General features: G+C 38.3%; 1 protein-coding gene across 4 annotated transcripts in view; it reads left to right on the forward strand.

The window, feature by feature from the left end:
- Positions 1-2,609: 2,609 nt before the first annotated feature.
- SLC24A2 (solute carrier family 24 member 2) overlaps positions 2,610-18,402 on the forward strand; it is a 120,374-nt gene continuing 104,581 nt past the window's right edge. For 3 of the 4 annotated variants that reach the window (XM_027670716.1, XM_027670713.1, XM_027670715.1), the window contains exons 1-2: positions 2,610-2,718; positions 4,559-5,626. In XM_027670716.1, coding sequence (XP_027526517.1) covers positions 4,694-5,626 — 933 coding nt within the window. In that variant the 5' untranslated portion in view covers positions 2,610-2,718; positions 4,559-4,693. Of the gene's footprint in view, positions 2,719-2,812; positions 2,927-4,558; positions 5,627-18,402 lie in introns of those variants that run through there. The other variant, XM_027670714.1, reaches the window with a different exon arrangement.

The raw sequence follows: 18,402 nt of genomic DNA on the forward strand, positions 1-18,402 counted from the left end.
CTCAAACACTGTCCCTCCCAAACCACTGAAATCGTGCTCTCATCCGGGCTCTGCAATTTTTAAGGATTTCCACATGAAGGTCTTTCCTAACTGCCATGCACCAATGAGGGTCTTCCTGGGGTGTTGGCCTGCCTACATCATCATCATCATTATCATGGCTAAGCTTCATGAACGAAGATTTGGGAAGGGCTCTACCCACGTTTGTTACAAGTGCGCTGGTGGCTAAAAAGGCAAACGCAAGATAGACACGTCCGGTTGCAAAAGGCACAGCAGAAGGACTCAGGTGGAATATTCTGCAAGGCAGGATTCGTTCTGCATTGTCTTTTCTCCTCAAGAGTGATCCTGCGAGCTTTCTCAAAAGCATCAGCAGCGTTATAGATAGTGTGTCTCCAGACCTCCTGATTGGAGGCCAGAGTAGACCAGTTATGTTGATCAATATGGCCAAGGCTGAGATGTTGTTTCAGGGAGTCCTTGTATCTCCTCTTTGGGGCTCCTCTCTTGCGGCAGCCAGTGGCAAGTTCACCATAAAGCATGATCTTAGGGAGGCGGTGGTCCTTCATCCTGGAGACGTGTCCTGCCCAACACAGCTGTGTTCTCAGCAACATGGCCTCAATACTTGTGATTGCTGCCTGTTCTAGAAAAGATGTATTAGTCACATAATCTGACCAGTGGATGTTTAGGATTGTATGGAGACAGTGTTGATGGAAGTGTTCTAAGGAGTCGCAGGTGGTAGCGGTAAATGACCCATGATTTGGATCCATATAAGAGAATAGACAGCACTATGGCTCTGTAAACACTGATCTTTGTACTTTTCTTCAAGTGTTTATTTCGCCAAACTCTTTTATGGAGTTTTCTGAAAGCTCTATATGCCTTTGCTAACCTGTTGTCTATCTCCCCGTCAATCTTACTATCTGAGGAGATGAGGCTACCTAGGTAATTAAATTGCTGGACTGATTTGAGCTCTGATTCGCCAATGGTGATATGGGGTTGATGGAAGACTTCCTGAGGTGCAGGTTGATGGAGAACTTCTGTCTTCTTTAAACTGACTTCCAGCCCAAAGAGCTCAGCAGCGTCTGCAAAGCAGGATGTTAAACGCCACAGGGCTGCTTCTGTGTGGGCAACAAGGGCGGCGGCATCAGCGTAGAGCAGCTCCCAGACAAGATGGTTTAAGGTCTTAGTGTGGGCCTTCAGTCGCCTTAGGTTGAATAGACTTCCATCAGTATGATATCAAATGTAGATACCATCTTGATCATCGGGGTCTGCCATGGCCCTTTGGAGCATCACGCTGAAAAAGATTGTGAATAGGGTTGGTGCAAGAACGCAGCCTTGTTTCACACCATTCGTTATTAGAAAGGGCTCAGAAAGTGTGTTGCCATATCTGACTTGGCCTTGCTGATCCTCATGGAGTGAGATGATCATTTTAAGGAACTTGGGGGGACAACCTAGGCATTCCAAAATCTGCCATAGACCTTTTCTGCTCACAGTATCGAAAGCCTTGGTGAGGTTGACAAAGGTTATGTAGAGACCTTTGCTCTGTTCCCTACACTTCTCTTGCGGTTGTCTGAGAACAAATACCACGTCTGTGGTACTCCTGTTGGCTCTGAAACCACACTGACTTTCAGCTAGAATTCCTTCTGCTATAGCGGGTATTAGTCTGTTCAAGAGTATTCTTGCCAGGATTTTGCCAGCAATGGAGAGCAGAGTAATACCACGGTAATTTGAACAGTCTGATTTAATTCCTTTCTTCTTATACAAGGTGATGATGACTGCATCACGAAGGTCTGATGGTAGTTTGCCTAGTTCCCAACAGCGCACCACAAACTTGTGAAATTTAGCATGGAGTGTTTGGCCCCCATGTTTCCAGACTTCAGGTGCACCAGATTACTTTGTTTTATTCACAAATTACCATGAAGGTTTTTCTAACAACAGTACAGAGGATAAGTGCAAATATGATTTCAAAAAGCATCACCTGTGTAACTCTTAACTGATCTACAGCATGGGAATTACCTATGATAGAGCTGCATTGTAACAGTTTCAATGCTTGTGAATTTTGAAGCAATTACTAAATGAAACACCGTTTCTTGGAGAAATAATAATGTTGAAAGATGAAGACCAAAATAGAAGGGGACAGTTCTGGCTAAGAACTTAGCCTGTTTTCTTGTGTGTTCAGTGCATCTTTATTGTTCTCTGTGGCGACTTTGATCTGTAGTTTGAAGAAATCTCTGTTCAGAAGTAAATGAATCATGATTAATAACTTTATCGTGGGCATGTCATCTTCCTTAAAATTAAAACCAAAACTAAATGTCTTTTTCTTTCGCGTCCTGATTTCCCTTCAGAAAACATTTGGCATAAAGGATATTTTAATCAGAAGGCCTTAAAATTACCTTACTCCTTGAGGCTTATGACCTTTGCTAGAAACGCTGAATTTTACCCAAGTTAAACCGTACCTGCTAACCCAAGATGAAGGTGAAAAGATAAAAAAAATAGATTCCTTGCCAGCCTTGCTTGGCCACTGATCAAACTCTCGTGGGAGGGCGGCGGGCGGGGGGCGGGACGCCGCCTGCCCCGCCTGCGTGGGGCGGACCCGCTGCCACCGCCCGCCGCAGTAGGTGCCGCGAGGGACCGTGGTCGGATCGCCGATCCCTGTGCACATCCCGGCTCGTTCCCGCGCCCCTGCCCAGCGCCCGCGGGCCGGCGCGCAGCGCAGCGCAGCTCCGGGTGAGCCCCGCCGGGGTGCGCGGGCGGGGGTTGGGCTGCGGCGATGCGGGGACTCCCAGCCGCAAATTCCCGCCTCCATGGGCGGGACCGGTTGCCGAGGGGTGACCGGTGCCCCGAGCCGCCCGGTCGGTGTCTCCGGGGCTCTCCGCGTTTGGAAGTGGACCCACTGCCCTTTCAGAGGGGGACAAAGTTTGTGCGGAGCGGATCGGTGCGAAGTTGGGCTGAGTTAGGCGAGCGTCTGCAGCATCTCTGCGGGGGGACGATGGAGAAGGCGGGGCGGCCGGGATGCTGCGCTGCACTCCACCGGGGTCTGGGGTCCGCTGTGTCGGGAGCGGTCTGGCACGGCTGACCGTGCAAGTTCCAGGGCAGGAGAGAGCCCGTGCGCTTTTCCCGTACCCCATTCGTGTGATGGTCAGGGAAGCGCGATCACCGGCCCGTCGCCGCCGGCTGCGCACGGCAGCGACGGTGCCATTCCGGTGACTTTCCTGCTTAATGTTTTTGTGGCAGTCCGTCGAGTAGTAACTCTGAGATGGAAAATAAAATATCTCCACTGTATCTTGAGGATGGAGTATGTCTTCATGACATCTGCTTAGTATGGAAACTGTTTGAAAAAAAAATCAGGAGAAACTGCAAGTTACTTAATAACTTTTATGGAAATAACTGCATGTAATAGCTGAAATCCTGCATTTGAGAATACGAAATCAATCTTCTACTGATTGTTCAGTATTCAGCTGTTGCTACAAATTACTTGAATAAGAGATGTAACAAAGTATTTTTTGGGCAATAATACTAAGACTAATAATTCTATTAAGAGAATATCTTATATTTTGTTTCATATAAAATGCACACTACTGAGCATGATGCATATGTAACTAATTTCTACATTACAGATATTCTTTCAGTTCAATAACCAAAGCACTTGTTATTGTCTAGAGGGTTTTTTTCTGTTTTAGAAGTGCTGTTGATCCAGTATGCTCATCTCTGGCATACATGAATAGTCATTCTCACATAATTTCTCACCATTTCATTTGTTTCAGGATCAACTCTTTTGTAAATCTAAACTATTTTCTTAAGGATCTATAAGAGGAGCACTTTTTAAAGGTACCACATAGGTATTCTTAGTAACATCCTACATTTATAGCTGAATGCCTGACATAAACTCAAACAAAACCAGGGGTGATTGAAAATTTTGTCTTGACTGATCCAAGCTAATGACCTAGGTCTGATCAGAAGCAAGTTGAGTTCTCTATAAACCTGAGTTGATTTTACAGAGGAGCTGAAGACACTGCATTTCGATCCCGTTCCAACGGCATTGTGTTTTATGTACATATCAATGACTATTGCTCTGTGCATACATAATATTTCAATTAATGCTGCCTCAGCTGCCTAAAGGTCTGATGAGATGCTTGTTAGCATGTTGCTTGTTTTTCTCAAACATTATTGCCCCTGCATTTGGGATTTGGACATTACATGATCGTAGTAGAAAGTAATTACATGAGGTAATAATCTTTGGTTTATCCATCAAAATAGTAATTTCTTCATTTTTATGCAACATCTGTGGACAGTTTTTACCTTCCACTAGGATTTTTTTTTTGCCTGCAACTGAGGAGGGCAGTGGCTCATAGGCATATGAGAGGCATAAAATGATCAGAGTATTGATAGACTTATCCACAGTTACTGCTTAAACAAAAATGTCATTACTGTGTCTGGTAGAATGTGACAGGTCTTTATGCTACAGTTGGTAATATTCTGCTTTAAATTTTAAATTTCACTCAGTCTTTTAGAAGCTTCTAATTACATGCTTTTTAACTAATATTAATAATATGTTTGTCCTTTTAAGACTAATGAAGAAAATACATCCTGCGAAGAGTAAAAGTACTTGATTCTGGGAAGACTCTTAAAGCACCTCTAACTTCAAAGCTGGAGAAAAGTATGAAGGAACAGTTCATCTGACTCCCTCGGCATCTCACACAAAATGGCTCTTCAGAAAAAAACTCTTGCTGGTGTCTTGGAGGAATGGTGTTTGGAAGAACCACTCTTTGGTTGCAGATGGCACCAGAATGTTTGGAAAAAACTGAGACTGATACGAATTGTAGGGCTTCTTGTCAGTGTAGTGGCCATTAGTACTTTATCGCTTTCAATGAGTGCCTTTTTCAAGATGGAACCACATAGCATGGCACTGGTCAGCAGCCTAGATAGCCAAAAGCTGGTGCGTGGGCACCAAAGAACTCTGTTGGATTTCACCGAACAGAATCAAAATGGCACTCTAGATCCACATGCTTCTATGAAATATGAAGCAGGGCATGACAATGAAACAGATGATCATTCAAAGGGAGAGTATCCCACAGACCTTTTTTCTCTTGAGGAGAGAAGACAGGGAGCAGTGATCCTGCATATAATTGGAATGATTTACATGTTTATAGCCTTAGCCATAGTCTGTGATGAGTTCTTTGTTCCTTCCTTGACTGTCATCACTGAAAAACTGGCCATTTCTGATGATGTGGCAGGGGCAACCTTCATGGCTGCTGGTGGGTCAGCCCCAGAACTCTTCACTTCTTTAATAGGAGTGTTTATATCCCACAGCAATGTTGGCATTGGTACAATAGTGGGATCTGCTGTGTTCAATATCCTATTTGTTATTGGAATGTGTGCTTTATTTTCTAAAGAGATCTTGAACCTTACATGGTGGCCACTCTTTCGAGATATGTCCTTTTACATCATTGACTTGATCTTGCTAATCATCTTTTTTCTGGATAACTTCATAATGTGGTGGGAAAGCATAACACTCCTGACAGCGTATTTTTTCTATGTGACTTTCATGAAGTTCAATGTTCAAGTAGAAGAATGGGTGAAGAAATTTTTAAACAGGAACAAGGTTGAGAAGGTAACAACAGATGCTGAAGGAAAGGTTGGTCAATTTTTAATTGAATTATATGTAATAATGTCCTTGTAAGTGCTGAGCCCTTTGATATCATAAGGATCCTAATATAGTACAGTAACCAATATAAAACAGTTCCATGTTTTGCTCAAATGTCTTTTTGTTTAGTCAAAACTGACAGGACTGAAAATAAAAAACAAGAGTAGCCTTCTAGGGAATCAATTTAGCTTCAGAATTATCCCAATCACACAGAAAGAAAGAAAAAAAATGCCAGCAAAAAGACACAAACCTTTACTCAGCAGTTCGGCACATTGATGAGGTCCAAAATATAGCCACTATTTTTTTCCCTAAGCTTTTGGATAAAGCAGTAACAATATCTGGAGAGAATCTTGTGACAAAATTTTGTTTTTTAAAGACTTTTAATGCACTTTTTTACTCAAACACTCCCAAATTACTCAGAACAGTATACAAAGGTATTTTTAAATGCGTTTTCCATCTACCGATGATGATAATAAAATAATAACTTCCTGCTGTAATTAGTGGCAATTACATGAAAGAAACTTCTCAAAAAACAATGACCACAATGGCAAAACTCATAGGTCCTCTGTTTAAGGAGGATGTTTCCCCTTTATGGTGTTTCCAACTATGCAAACTAATTTTTCACCTCAAGTAGAGAATGAAAGTTATACACAGAGGGCTTGATGGGTCTTCAGCAAATATTATAATCTTTTAACCATCTCTCTTTTTAAAGCAGGCAATATTTAAGGGACCTATGAAGTTGAACTCATAAATACGTATATATGTATGTAGTAGTAATTGGATGCTTAATTCTAAAATTGAATTGCCCGTTTTCATATGACATTGGGGTTATTCATCAGATAAGGTTGTATTATGCAGTAATATGCAGTATTAGGCAGTTAGATGTTCACTGTTTCGTTTCTTTTGTTTAGCAGTCCTATATGAAGGGTTCAGAAGAGACACAATCCACCAATATAAATGCACAAGCATATAAACAGACCACATAACTATAGAGAGGGCCACTTGTTTGTGACTCATGGAAGCCTATATGCCTACTTTTGAAGAGAGAGCTGGATATTTTAGCAGTTATGACAGGTGCATTCAGTTTTAGGGCAAGACACAAAACAAGTCCACCAAAATTAAAATCCAGAAATTCTCATTTATTTATTTTATTTTCTAATTGGGCTTAACACTTACTTGTAACTTTATTTTTTTTCACTTTTGTTCTGTTGTTTTTTTTTTTTTTCAAAAATTAGCATGCTCGTCTTTATCTTTCTCAAAATGCCCAGTTGGGATTTTATAAGTAAATGAAAAAAAAGGTCAACACCAACAAAGTACTTGCTGTAGTTAATGAAGGGCTCCTTTAACTATGTTAGTTGGTTTCTAAATAATGTAAGATTTCACAGTGCATTGTAAGTACTTTGACAGTTTGTGCTAAATGTGTGTAATGCTAGGAGACTGTGGTATATGAAGCATCCATTTAATGCACTTTCATCTGTCCATAAACTGGACAGAAAATGTAAATCTGTAACTGGTCTTAAACAATTATCAATATGAAAAGCAACTGCCTCGTGTTGTTCAGGCTGTAGGGTGAGGTAGAGTAGCTATATGCCAAAGTAAACGCTCAATTATTTTGAACTGAACAGAAGAATAAATAATTTGCAAGCCATTTTCAACATTATTTATATTTGAAGTACTCTAGATGGACTTGATTTTTAAAGATACCTTTAGGACCACTCATGGTTTCATATTTTAATTACTTAGAGTTTGTTCATAATATAGGTGCACAATTTCAGATAGGGATGAAAAAAGTCAGAAAACTGGCTACTTTTCCTAAAAACACAAGCTTTGCATCGTATGTTTCATGAAAATGTTTTTCCTAAATTATCTTGAAGCTAATTAAAATAATAAAATAATGTGTTCACAAATCATTTAGGGGTAAAGGGAGATAAAAGATGCTCTAATTTTGTTGCAATTTAGCTAATAAATATTTTCTGCTTCCTGGTGAAAACAGCTTCTGAAGGTATCAGACCATGGTTTTCCTCTTTAAGTCATGCCGTAAAGACATATTTTTGAATATTCCATTGGCATTTTGAAATTATAAGTCATTATGAATTATTTTATGCTTCGGTGGAACAGAATTTAGTGGGATGAATGAACTCATGATTTTCTCATAGCAAGAATTATGTTACAGATTATGTTCTTTGCAAAGAATCCCTGTGAAGTTCTGTGTTCATTTATTTACTATTATTAGACAATTGTTTTTCTTGCTTTTAAATTAAAAGCAAACAAACTAAACAAAAGAAAAAAAACACAAGGAAAAAAACCTATCACATATCCTAGGCCTGATAAAGATGCCTAGTTTTTTTAGCTTAAAAGCTACTGTCTAAAGCAAAGGATAAAATCTTTTTATAGTCTTGAGATCTGGTGCTTAGTACCAAATGCAATACACCTGTGTTTATTTCCTAAACACTGAGGGTTTTAAGTATCACAGAAGTGGTACTCTTGGCTATTGGTGGCAAAGGATGCTTAATTTTGACAGTGTTAGCTGTTAGCTTAGATTTTTCCAAGTCATCAAGAGTGTGCTTTGTCAATGCAAAATAAAATTGTATATAATCAAGTTGGTATACTAAACACATAATTTGCACTCTCAGGGGCTTTTTCGTAGAAGCTTTTTCACTCTCTTTTCCCCAGTTAGGGCAGAGAATTGCTAGGCAGCTCTCTGAAACTGGTGGGTTAGTGTGTCTTGGAATAATTTTATTTCAGGAGAGTGTAGAAAATTCTCTTTCCTCTAACCAATGCTCCCTCTGCCTATCTGTTGTTGATTCTGCTGCTGCCAAACTGGCAAATGTTCTGCTAAAAAAACTTGTGTGTTGTATTTATCGTTAAGACTGTTGTAAGCTGAAAGCAGCTCAAGAAATTTGAGAAGTCTAAATAAGGCATCATAAAGCTGGATAGTTGAAGGGTTAGGTGGCTTATTAGCAAACAAGTATCAAAGAGTAAAAATCTGATCAGATGAAAAACCTCTTAAGATACTAAAATGTGTTTTAATGTTGAGTGCTTTTATTATCAGTTGTCTTGAAGGGTTGAAGAAAGTTTTGCATTCTGAAGGACAGTATTTCCCATGAGAAAAGATATTAGATATGAATGATTTTTCTACTTAGCTTTCGCCTGCTCTAGATGTATTCATGAGGTTGCTAGAATGCATGTGTATGTCTGTAGATGCCTTTCAGATTCCTTTCCCATTTTTAAGAATTAAAGCACATTTTTTTTTGTACTAGAAAAGTGTTACTATTTGAACGTAGCTAATTTTTCTGATCTTATTTTCTTTAGTATGTTGGTTACTTGTACAAATGTGAATGTAGACAGAGTACTCTATGTGAATTTCATTGTACTCACTATTTTCCTTCACAAGCTTTCAAACAAATACAGTCTGGACTATTAAATGGTCCAGGTTGAGAAAATCTGGTAACTTGAATTTTCTGAACAATTTTGTGACACCGATGAGAACAGACTGCAAACTTTATGCATTTAGAGTTCATAGGGTGTATTGGCAAGGTCCTTTTTGAACTGTGGAGAGTTGAAGTGTGGATAGCCCCATGTAACCATCAAGGAAGCCTGATACTGAGGAATGCCAGAGATCACTGTGAAAAGAATGAAAAAAAGGAGAATAGATGAAAAAGCAAGACAACATGAAAAGACAAAAAGCAGATTGTTTTTAAGTTGTACAATGTAGGATGCCATATGGCATATGCAGATCAAGATGGGTCCCTGACAAGTGACACTGAGCCCTATGAGCTGCTCTGAATGTGCCGCACCATAGGTAGTATGATCCCACTACCAGATATCCCCACAAGTTCCTTCCATGATTTTTCAGTTTTATGTAGCTGTCCTGCAAAGATGATTTTTTAGGACTGAGATAGAAACTTTTAAATTAATTTTACATCTTCCTCAGCTGAATGAAGATGTTTAAAAACAGAAGCCTGAAATTGAGTGTGATAGACTGGAAGAGGAAAATGGGAAAAGCTGATGTTCAAAGTTCTTAAAAATTAGATTTTTTTGACCCTCTGCTAAGGTTTCAGTCTTTTCTTGTTATCTGTCCTGGTGAAGATACGTTGAATATATTATGTTGCAGTAAAACATCATGTGAAACTACATTTCAGTTTTTAAGTACTTTCTTTAAAGTAGCATGGAGATCACTGCAGAAATGCTTGAATCTGATGGTTCAGGAAATAAAACAATTCTGTTTGGCAGCTAGAAGAACAGAATGTGGGTGGCACAAGGATATTGTGCAATGACATCTGTTTCACTGACAGTAGCATTTTAGATAAATAGCTTATGGTATAGTTAAGACAGTTTTTCTACGTTTACGGAGAACTACATTTGGAAAATGAGCTTTTTTTACCAACAAGGCATAGTTAATATTTTATTGCCAATTTTGTTGTCTTAAGAAACTTGAATGGCTTGTGTGTGATATTTTAAGATCCACATTGATCTCAAGTGTTGCCACGTTGTATTTGATGGCAGTGTTTGCATTCTAAAGGAAAGGTTGTTAACAGTATTTTTAGGTACTTCTCTGCTTAGTGCCTGTATTAACTCTACATATGCACAGTCACTATTAGAATGTATGACCTAATATCTAATGTCCATTACAAGGAAAATATGAATTATCTGCATGCATATAGGAAAAACTGAAACTCCTGAACAGTTCTTTTTCAGGGCTTCTTAATGTTGAATCCACAGTAACTGTAACCCTATCTATAAGTTTTCTTCTCTCACTACCAACAAAAGATTTTTTTTCATAGTTTTCATAGTTCATAGTGTTCTTAGAGAGATCAGAGTCTTATTCTATAGACATTTCACAGTTGATCTACTTGTGCAAGCATGTGTGTGAATACAGAGCTATGATATCTGGATCTTGCAAGATAGCTACGTTGTTTAAAATACATGTTTGGAATGTGAGCATCATCACTGTTGTTGTCCCATCTTTTGCTTTGAGAGAAGTCTGGTTTTGTGTCACATTTTATCTGCTTTTATTATATCAAAAATTTTTAAGCTACTTCTGTGTTAACTTATTGTTACTCCAGTAGCAGTAACTGCTAGTTAGTTTGCATTGGGTTTTTAGGATTGCTGTTTCAGTTTAGGGCTATTAACTGACATAACCAAAGGCTGGCACTTTATATACGCAACTATTAGTATAGTGAAATGGATACTATTCTCTGTTTCTTTTAGCACCTCTCAGTAATTTGTTGACTACAAAACAATGATTATAGTTTTCACTACTGGAATCTCTTGTTTTGTACGTTTGAACCCTGGTAATAAACAAAAGTGACAGCAGGCAAATGTAGTATAGATTATATGCTCTTAAATCATGGGCATCCACTAAGATTCATTAGGCAGCCCTTATTAATTATGCTGGGAAAAAGAAAGCTAAAACTGTGTCACCTTTAATTAGTAGCAAAGGGAAAACATACTCATCAATATATTAGAAAAATAAAGAACATATGTAATTAAAAAGAAGTCAGATGATACTTCTTAGAGACTGCACAAAACCAGCTGTGCTGGCAATTGTTCACCATGCTGTATTTCAGAACTCCAGACATGATTGAATTTGTTGTGCCAGAAGCTGTATAAGGAGAGGAATATGAAGTCCCAAAGTCTTGAGAGTTTATGAATGTTTTTCCGTACTTTAGTCCAGATTGTCAACAGAATGTGGGAGCTACAGAAGACTGTAGGTGGAATTTCAATCCCCAAATCAATATACCAGACCTCAAAATATCTGCCTGATTTGGGGTGCTTAATCTATGAAGGAGCTTTACTTTAAAACAGAGAAAAACAGAGGAGTTGTTCGGATGCCATTGTTTTGCTTCCAGGCTTGCTCAGAAATGCCAGACCTAGGTACATCAGCATAGTACTGCTTTTCCATCTGACCCATATTCTTCTACTTTTTTCCCCAGTAGTTCTCCAGATTTACCTCACAAATAAAAATTTAACAAAATCCAGTGGCTTTTACAAGTTCTTCAGATTTTGGTGATGAGAGGGCTCAACTTCTGTGCCATTACATACAGATCTCCCACATTCACTGCTCACTTTAAGTGGAGCTGCACTCATTATATTTTGAGTGGTAAGGCACAGCTGACTCCCCTATTTTTCTTGTCTTGTTTTGAATGGCAGTAGTGAGCCTTCCACAACATGTGTTTTAAAGTGTGTGTATGGGATGGGAGTGATGGAAGCTGCCCTAGAGCACTGCTTGTTGCAGTGTTGAGAATGCCACACTTAGAGTGATGCTCGGGGCACTGCTGACTTTGGGGTGACCTTGGCCTTTCTGAGTGGTGACACTCCCCAGGCAGCCAACAGTGCACTGCCAGGGCCACGGGCCAAAAAAAATTAGATTTGATGAAGTGCTTCTTCCCTGCTGATAATCTGGGGGGTTTTTGGTTTTATTAGCAGGAGTCAGTTTTCCACTGCCAACTGCAGAGGTGAGAAAACAAATTCTTTTTTGTCCTTTCTCCTCTGATTTTTTTCCCCCAAGAATTCATGGATTTTGCTTTTGCAACTGTAGAATAAGATTATAGCCAATTCAATTTTTTTACTGTGTAATGGATAGTATGTTCAGGCTGAAGAAAGTCCTACAACAAAAGAGATGTATAAGTGGAAGTCAGGAAAGTTCTGAAAAATAAGGTATGTGCCCCTACTTGTCTTAAAAAGATCTGTGTGAAATCAATGAGTATTAAGTGTTTTAGACACAGGATATAGAACAGATGGGAAAATATATTAGAGATGAGTGTAGGTAAACAGCTGTAACATCTGTAACAAGACATATCTATCTAGCAACCTCTTTTACTCTTTATAAAATAAATTTCAATATAAATAATACTCCCTAATTTGTCCCTAGACGTTTACCACGTTTTGCCTAACCTGCAAACTGTGACCAGAGTGGTGTTTCTAAGTCTGTAGAATAAAGAATGGAGTTTCCTTTACCTTAAGCTAGATTAGCCATATTCCATTGTATTTCAGCCAGCTTTTATTTAAACATTGTTTTTTGTTATTTATTATTTAACTTAATGGCTGGTTCCATAAATCTGTGTGGCAGTAAGTGTGCTATTGGCTCAAACCAGAGATTCAAATTCTGTCGTGGCACTGACAATTATTTTAGAACCTACAATGACAAGACAGAGCAAATACTGGGTAATTGTAATGAATTTATTATGCACAGATAGGCATCGTAAGAGGAGACATAAGAGGTTTATAAAAAGAAAGGTGCTGATTTTGTGATTAATTTTTTTTTTCAAAACCCCTTATTAAGTACTTATCTGAAAATCACTATCTTCCTTTATCAGTACAAACCAAATATCTTAGTAATACTTAGCTGTGCATTTAAAAATTCTGGAAATTTGGCCTGTGAAATAAAACTCCTCCTTATAGAATGCTCTTGACGCCATACTGTTCTAAGACAAGCATAAATGTTTTAACTATTATTAATTTTCTTGCCAAAGTATTGAGATGATAATCTGGTCTCCATTAGACTAGGTCGTTAGACAATTGTATGAAATCACAGTTCCTCCTCTCAGTAACGAATGCTGTAAAAAGATAAATACTATTCAGAGTACCTGATGAGAAGAACATGATTTATCATGTATATAGTTTTATTTACATTGATATATGCTTACTCTTCTCTACAGTTAGCATACCATCAGTCTTTTCCTCCTCACCCAAGCTGTGACTGAGTTGTTGATTTTTATTAAACATAAATGTCCTAGAAATAATTTAAAGAAATACTTTATTTCTCCGTGTGATCTAGCAATAGATCTTTGCAAGTGTTAGTCAATGATACATCTGGTAGAAGGCAGTATCTTTTTGTATAACAGGACCTAAGTCAAAGTAGTACTAGTGTTGCTCTGTTTTGCTTTTGGAGAAAACAGGCAGATCAGATGGTATGGGTTTACTTTGGTTTTATTGTAAATTTGTGTGTATGAAATTCTTGCAATTGTATTGTTAAGTGCAGGTCAGTGACACAGGCAAACTGAAAATCCCAAGTTACAACAGCCTTAGGGCATGCTCTTGGCAGACAAATTACATCTGATAGACAATATATTGTAGTACATTACCACATTTCATTATTTTGCAGGCAATACCTGTATCTTAGAGGAAATACAGTTGGCGTTTGCTGTCATTGGTCATTCATTGTTTACATGTGTTCCTATCTGAAAGAAGGAAATGAAAAAAAAATGCAGTATTGGAAAAACATCATTGCCTTGCTGGTAATAGAACAGAGCCTTGGGTCTTGGGAGAGCAATGTGAATTTTATGTGTTGATCATGTATTTGTTTCTACAGCAGGTGGAGGGTTCAGAGCTTATGTTGCCTCCAAAGCAGCTGTATCTAGCAGTATAACTACTGCTCTGCCTTAACCAACAGTGGCTCACTTTGGGTGATTTTACTGTCCCTGCCAGATGCAATTTCATCAGGGCAGTTCAAATAACAGCTACTGCTCAGTTACTGTGTTTTGCACTATTCCATTACTATTCCTATGTTCTCTGTATCGTGATTTACATGAATAGCTGTAAATAGCTATGTTCTTGGGTGACTTCCTTTGTGCAATGATATTAAAATTGCTATGAAGCCTACACTTAAGGGATTAATAGATTGGCACAAAATTTTTTCTTGTTTGAGGAAGAATAAAGATAGCAGGGAATTTGTACTAGAAACTACACAGACAAATTAATCAAAAATTTTCCTCAGGAATTAATCCTGCTTTATCACCTCTTAACTGCTTAATGCTGAGAGTCTAGTCTGAAGGCAGCAGTAATACCAGTGACATTTATTGCATAACCAACTAGTGTAAACTCTTCACCCTCTCACATTGCTGTAAAACAGCTCTAGTGGATATAGAGCACTAAGGAAAAAGCACGTCTGCTGTCACTGCCTGTGTTGGGTGACCTTCAAGGCTTCATTCAAGACCTGTCCAGTTATGTAGACTTTTGCCCAAGGGAGAAAGTTGAAGTTTGCAGGGTTTGTAACACTTGAGGATGAGCACCTCTTTTGGGATCAATCAGATGTTAATTTTGGTGATTTTTTTTTTTAATTTGTGCAGCAAGCTTTCATCAAGTTACTAATTGAAGTCCTTTTGCTGATGCTATGCACAACCACCAAGTTAGCTAAAATTTATGACAATCAAGTGTTCGAGTGGAAAAAAGTCAGATTTTGGAACTCCAAGAATTACTTTGTTCAGCAGTAGTTAGAAATAATTCATATTATTACTTACAGGTCATTTGAAGTAATTTGAAAGCATCAGGCTGTCTAGCAACTACTTTTTTCTGTATATTTTTATTTAAATATTCCAATTTTTCTGCTTTATTCTTAAATTCATTGTCTTTATTTACTACACTTTTAATTTAGAATGTTTCCGGTAGAAACATATTCTGTTTGAAGTCTTGATCTGGGCTGGATTTATAGTGCTGCAGTAATATACATAATTATTAAGTACTCTGCAAAGCCTGGATTAAGAAGTGGTTATTATTTTCTCTCTGTATTGGTAACCATGAAAAACAGTTAAGTTCTCCAGTTCTGAATGAGTTTTTTGGAAGCAGACACAGCAATCCTAGTTTCTCTCCGGAAGTCACAGACAGAATATCTGAGTCTCCTCTCAAAACCAGTGGCAAAGTTCCTTTAAAATTTAGTCAGAGAATGATCATGGCTGCATTTTGGAGGAATATTGCCACTGGGTTTTGTGTTCAGTTTTTGAAGTAAAATCACTACTTGCTGCCACTCAGAATCTTCTCTACACATTATAATGAAGTGGTTTTGTAACCTTTTGATTGTTTCATTCTCAGTCTGTACTGGAACCATTAACCATTTGTGTGTGTGTGTAGGCACACCTGTGCATACATGTGCATGTATGCACACGTAATTATCAGTCTGAAAAGGTAAGTGAGAAACAGTGCAAATCCATAGGATGGTAATTTTGCATGCTTCCTACACCATTTCACCTGTCTTCTACCTCGTGACCTGTTTCCATAAGACCTACTCAATTATTTAAAGTTTCTGAGCAGCACATTTCTCATAGGTTTTTCCAAATTAGGTATTCAGAGAAAAATGTCTGTTTTTCTCCTTAAATTTGGACACCTAACAAACAAAAAATCATTCCTGCCTGAGGCCAAGGACATGATGTACTAAGCTATTGACATATTTTATTATACCTTAATATATCATATTAGTAATTCCCTATCCTGTGTCTCTACAGAGAAAGAAACAGGAGGTCTTTGTCATTGTAGTAGGTTGATTTCTTGCTTTCCATTGAGGTAATGAGGACTTGATTCTATCATGGGAATGGCCCAGGGTGCTATTCTTTACAACATGATATTTCATGCAGAAAAAAAAGCCATTTCCTATACAGATGAAAGGCCAACAGCTGCAATTACACTTACTAAAATTTGTTACATAAGCAAGAAACTGTTGTAAGTTGGGACATGAATTTAAGATATTACTTTCTTCACTTAAATTTACCCAGAAAGCATAAGTCTTTTTAAGCAAAGGATTAGAAAAGTTGCCAAAACCATTCCCTATTTATTTTACAATATATTTGTACATATGTTTGTGAATATATTAGTAATTATTTGCAAATATCAATATTGAAAATCAGTATTTTAAAATATATCACTATTGGAATTACTTGTTTTATTGTTTGGATAACTTCCTGAGTCCCTTTTTTGCTTGGAAGCAATGCCATGCGGGTATTTAGAATGTAATACAGTGTATATATATGTAGCATTAAAAAAAAAAAAAAGGCATGCAGCCCCTTCTTTTTAGGGCTATAGGAAATAAATGTTGATTTATAATCTCATACATGGACATGTCTGAAAAAATACAGACTTTCATTTTAAAATAACAGCAATAGGCTCAGTAACAGGCATGGATTGAACTGCAGACTCATGTCTTAGCTTTGGATTTAAGGGTCGAGATGTCGTTCTCTCTTTCATTTAATCGTCTTAAAAAACCTGTGGCTTTCAAGCCTTCTAGAAGATTGTACAGTGTGCTGTAGGAAAGTTTTATTTCTGCTTGCTTGATTGGATTACTGTGGGCAAGAAAAAAAAAGGTCAGCATATTGACAGCAAAATGGTCTTGAGGCAAGGTAAGAACATGTGACATCTGAGAGAAACATGGTCAGGCTTGGTGGAAACAAACCAGATAGCATACATGAAGCTGTCATTTAGTGGTGTGCTATTTTTGAAGCATCTTGGTAAGCATAATCTTTTTGCCAAAGTTTTAAATGTTAGTAAATTTTCTTCTTAACATTCTTCCCATGATTAACATTATTGCCTCTCCTTAAAATTTTAGGAGAAATAGTAAGGAAAGAAAGTGAAATGGAACTTGAACAAACCTGTAGGTGTAGATTTTTTATAATTACACTGAATAAAAGATAGTTTTCAAGTGGATGACAAGTTTTGCTTTTGATTTTGTTGAAAGTGAAATGAAACCCAAAAGTTAGGGCATTGAGAGTTATGATTTTGCTGCCTCTCAGATCTCTATGTGCAACTGTATAATTCCAAACCTCTGAGCTGCTCTTGTTCTCTATTAAATAACCCTTGGCAAACAAAGAAAACAATTTCTCTTGGACTTGTAGCAAGCAAAACGGGCATTATCAGTTTTCTGTGCCCTTGGACTCAAAGTGGAAAAGAGCACTCAGTGTTTCGCAGCCTGATCTGTCCTGTCTGTGGTTAGTTTTTGGATTATTGATAAATATCAAAGCAATTATTATATGCTGGGACTATAATAGTATTTTCACAGACACATCATCCCTAGAAACCACTGCTGCCTTAGTTGTTTTTAAGGGGTCTATCTCTTAAGGAGAATACTGGATATGGGTAAAGTCAGTTAATTACTTTCTGAAAGGTAGGAAAAGCTAATGCTCTACAATTTGTTAATTAATACACATGCACGCACATTTTTGTGAGTAATACAGTGGAGGAAAACTTTTCTTTGGTCTTCCTTTGGAGAAATACTATGCAAAAATAAAAAGACTAATTTTCAGATTTGGTTGATCTGCATTCAGAATTGCCAGTGAGAAGCTCAAGATGTAGACAATTGCAGAATCCAGTTCTTGGCCCCAGATTTGTTTGGCTTAGCTGTGCTGCCTGACCTATGAACATAGCCTCCACAGGTTACTTTTGTGATCACTACAGAGAAATGGACATTTTTATTAAATAAATTCATTGAGTTTGGAAAAGATACTTAGGATCATTGAGTCTAGCTGTTAGCCTAGCACTAAACCATGTCCCTAAGCACCACATCTATGCAGCTTTAAAATACCTCCCAGGATGGTGACTCAAAGCACTTCCCTGGGCATGCTGTTCCAATGTTCAACCACCCTTTCAGTGAAGAAATTTTTCTTCATATCGTAGCTAAACCTTCCCTGCTGCAACTTGAGGCCATTTCCTCTTGTCCTATCCCTTGTTACCTGGGAAAAGAGACCAACACCGATCTGGTAACAACTTTCTTTCAGATAGTTTTAGACAGCAATAAGGTGCCTCCTGAGCCTCCTTTTCTCCAGGTTAAGCAACCCGGGCTCCCTCAGCCTTTCCTCATAGCTCTTGTGCTCCAGACTCTTCACCAGCTCCATTGCCCTTCTCTGGACATGCTCCAGCACCGCAATGTCTGTCCTGTACTCAGTGAGGGGCCTAGAACTGAAAATGGAATCTGAGGTGTGGCCTCACAGTGGATGATCCCTGTCCTTGTCCTGCTGCACACATTATTTCTGAGAAAGGTCAGGATGCCATTGGCCTTCCTGGCA

The sequence above is a fragment of the Neopelma chrysocephalum genome, unplaced genomic scaffold (genome assembly GCF_003984885.1).
Source record: "Neopelma chrysocephalum unplaced genomic scaffold, ASM398488v2 Primary Assembly neopelma1_96926, whole genome shotgun sequence".
Taxonomy (NCBI): Eukaryota; Metazoa; Chordata; class Aves; order Passeriformes; family Pipridae; genus Neopelma; species Neopelma chrysocephalum.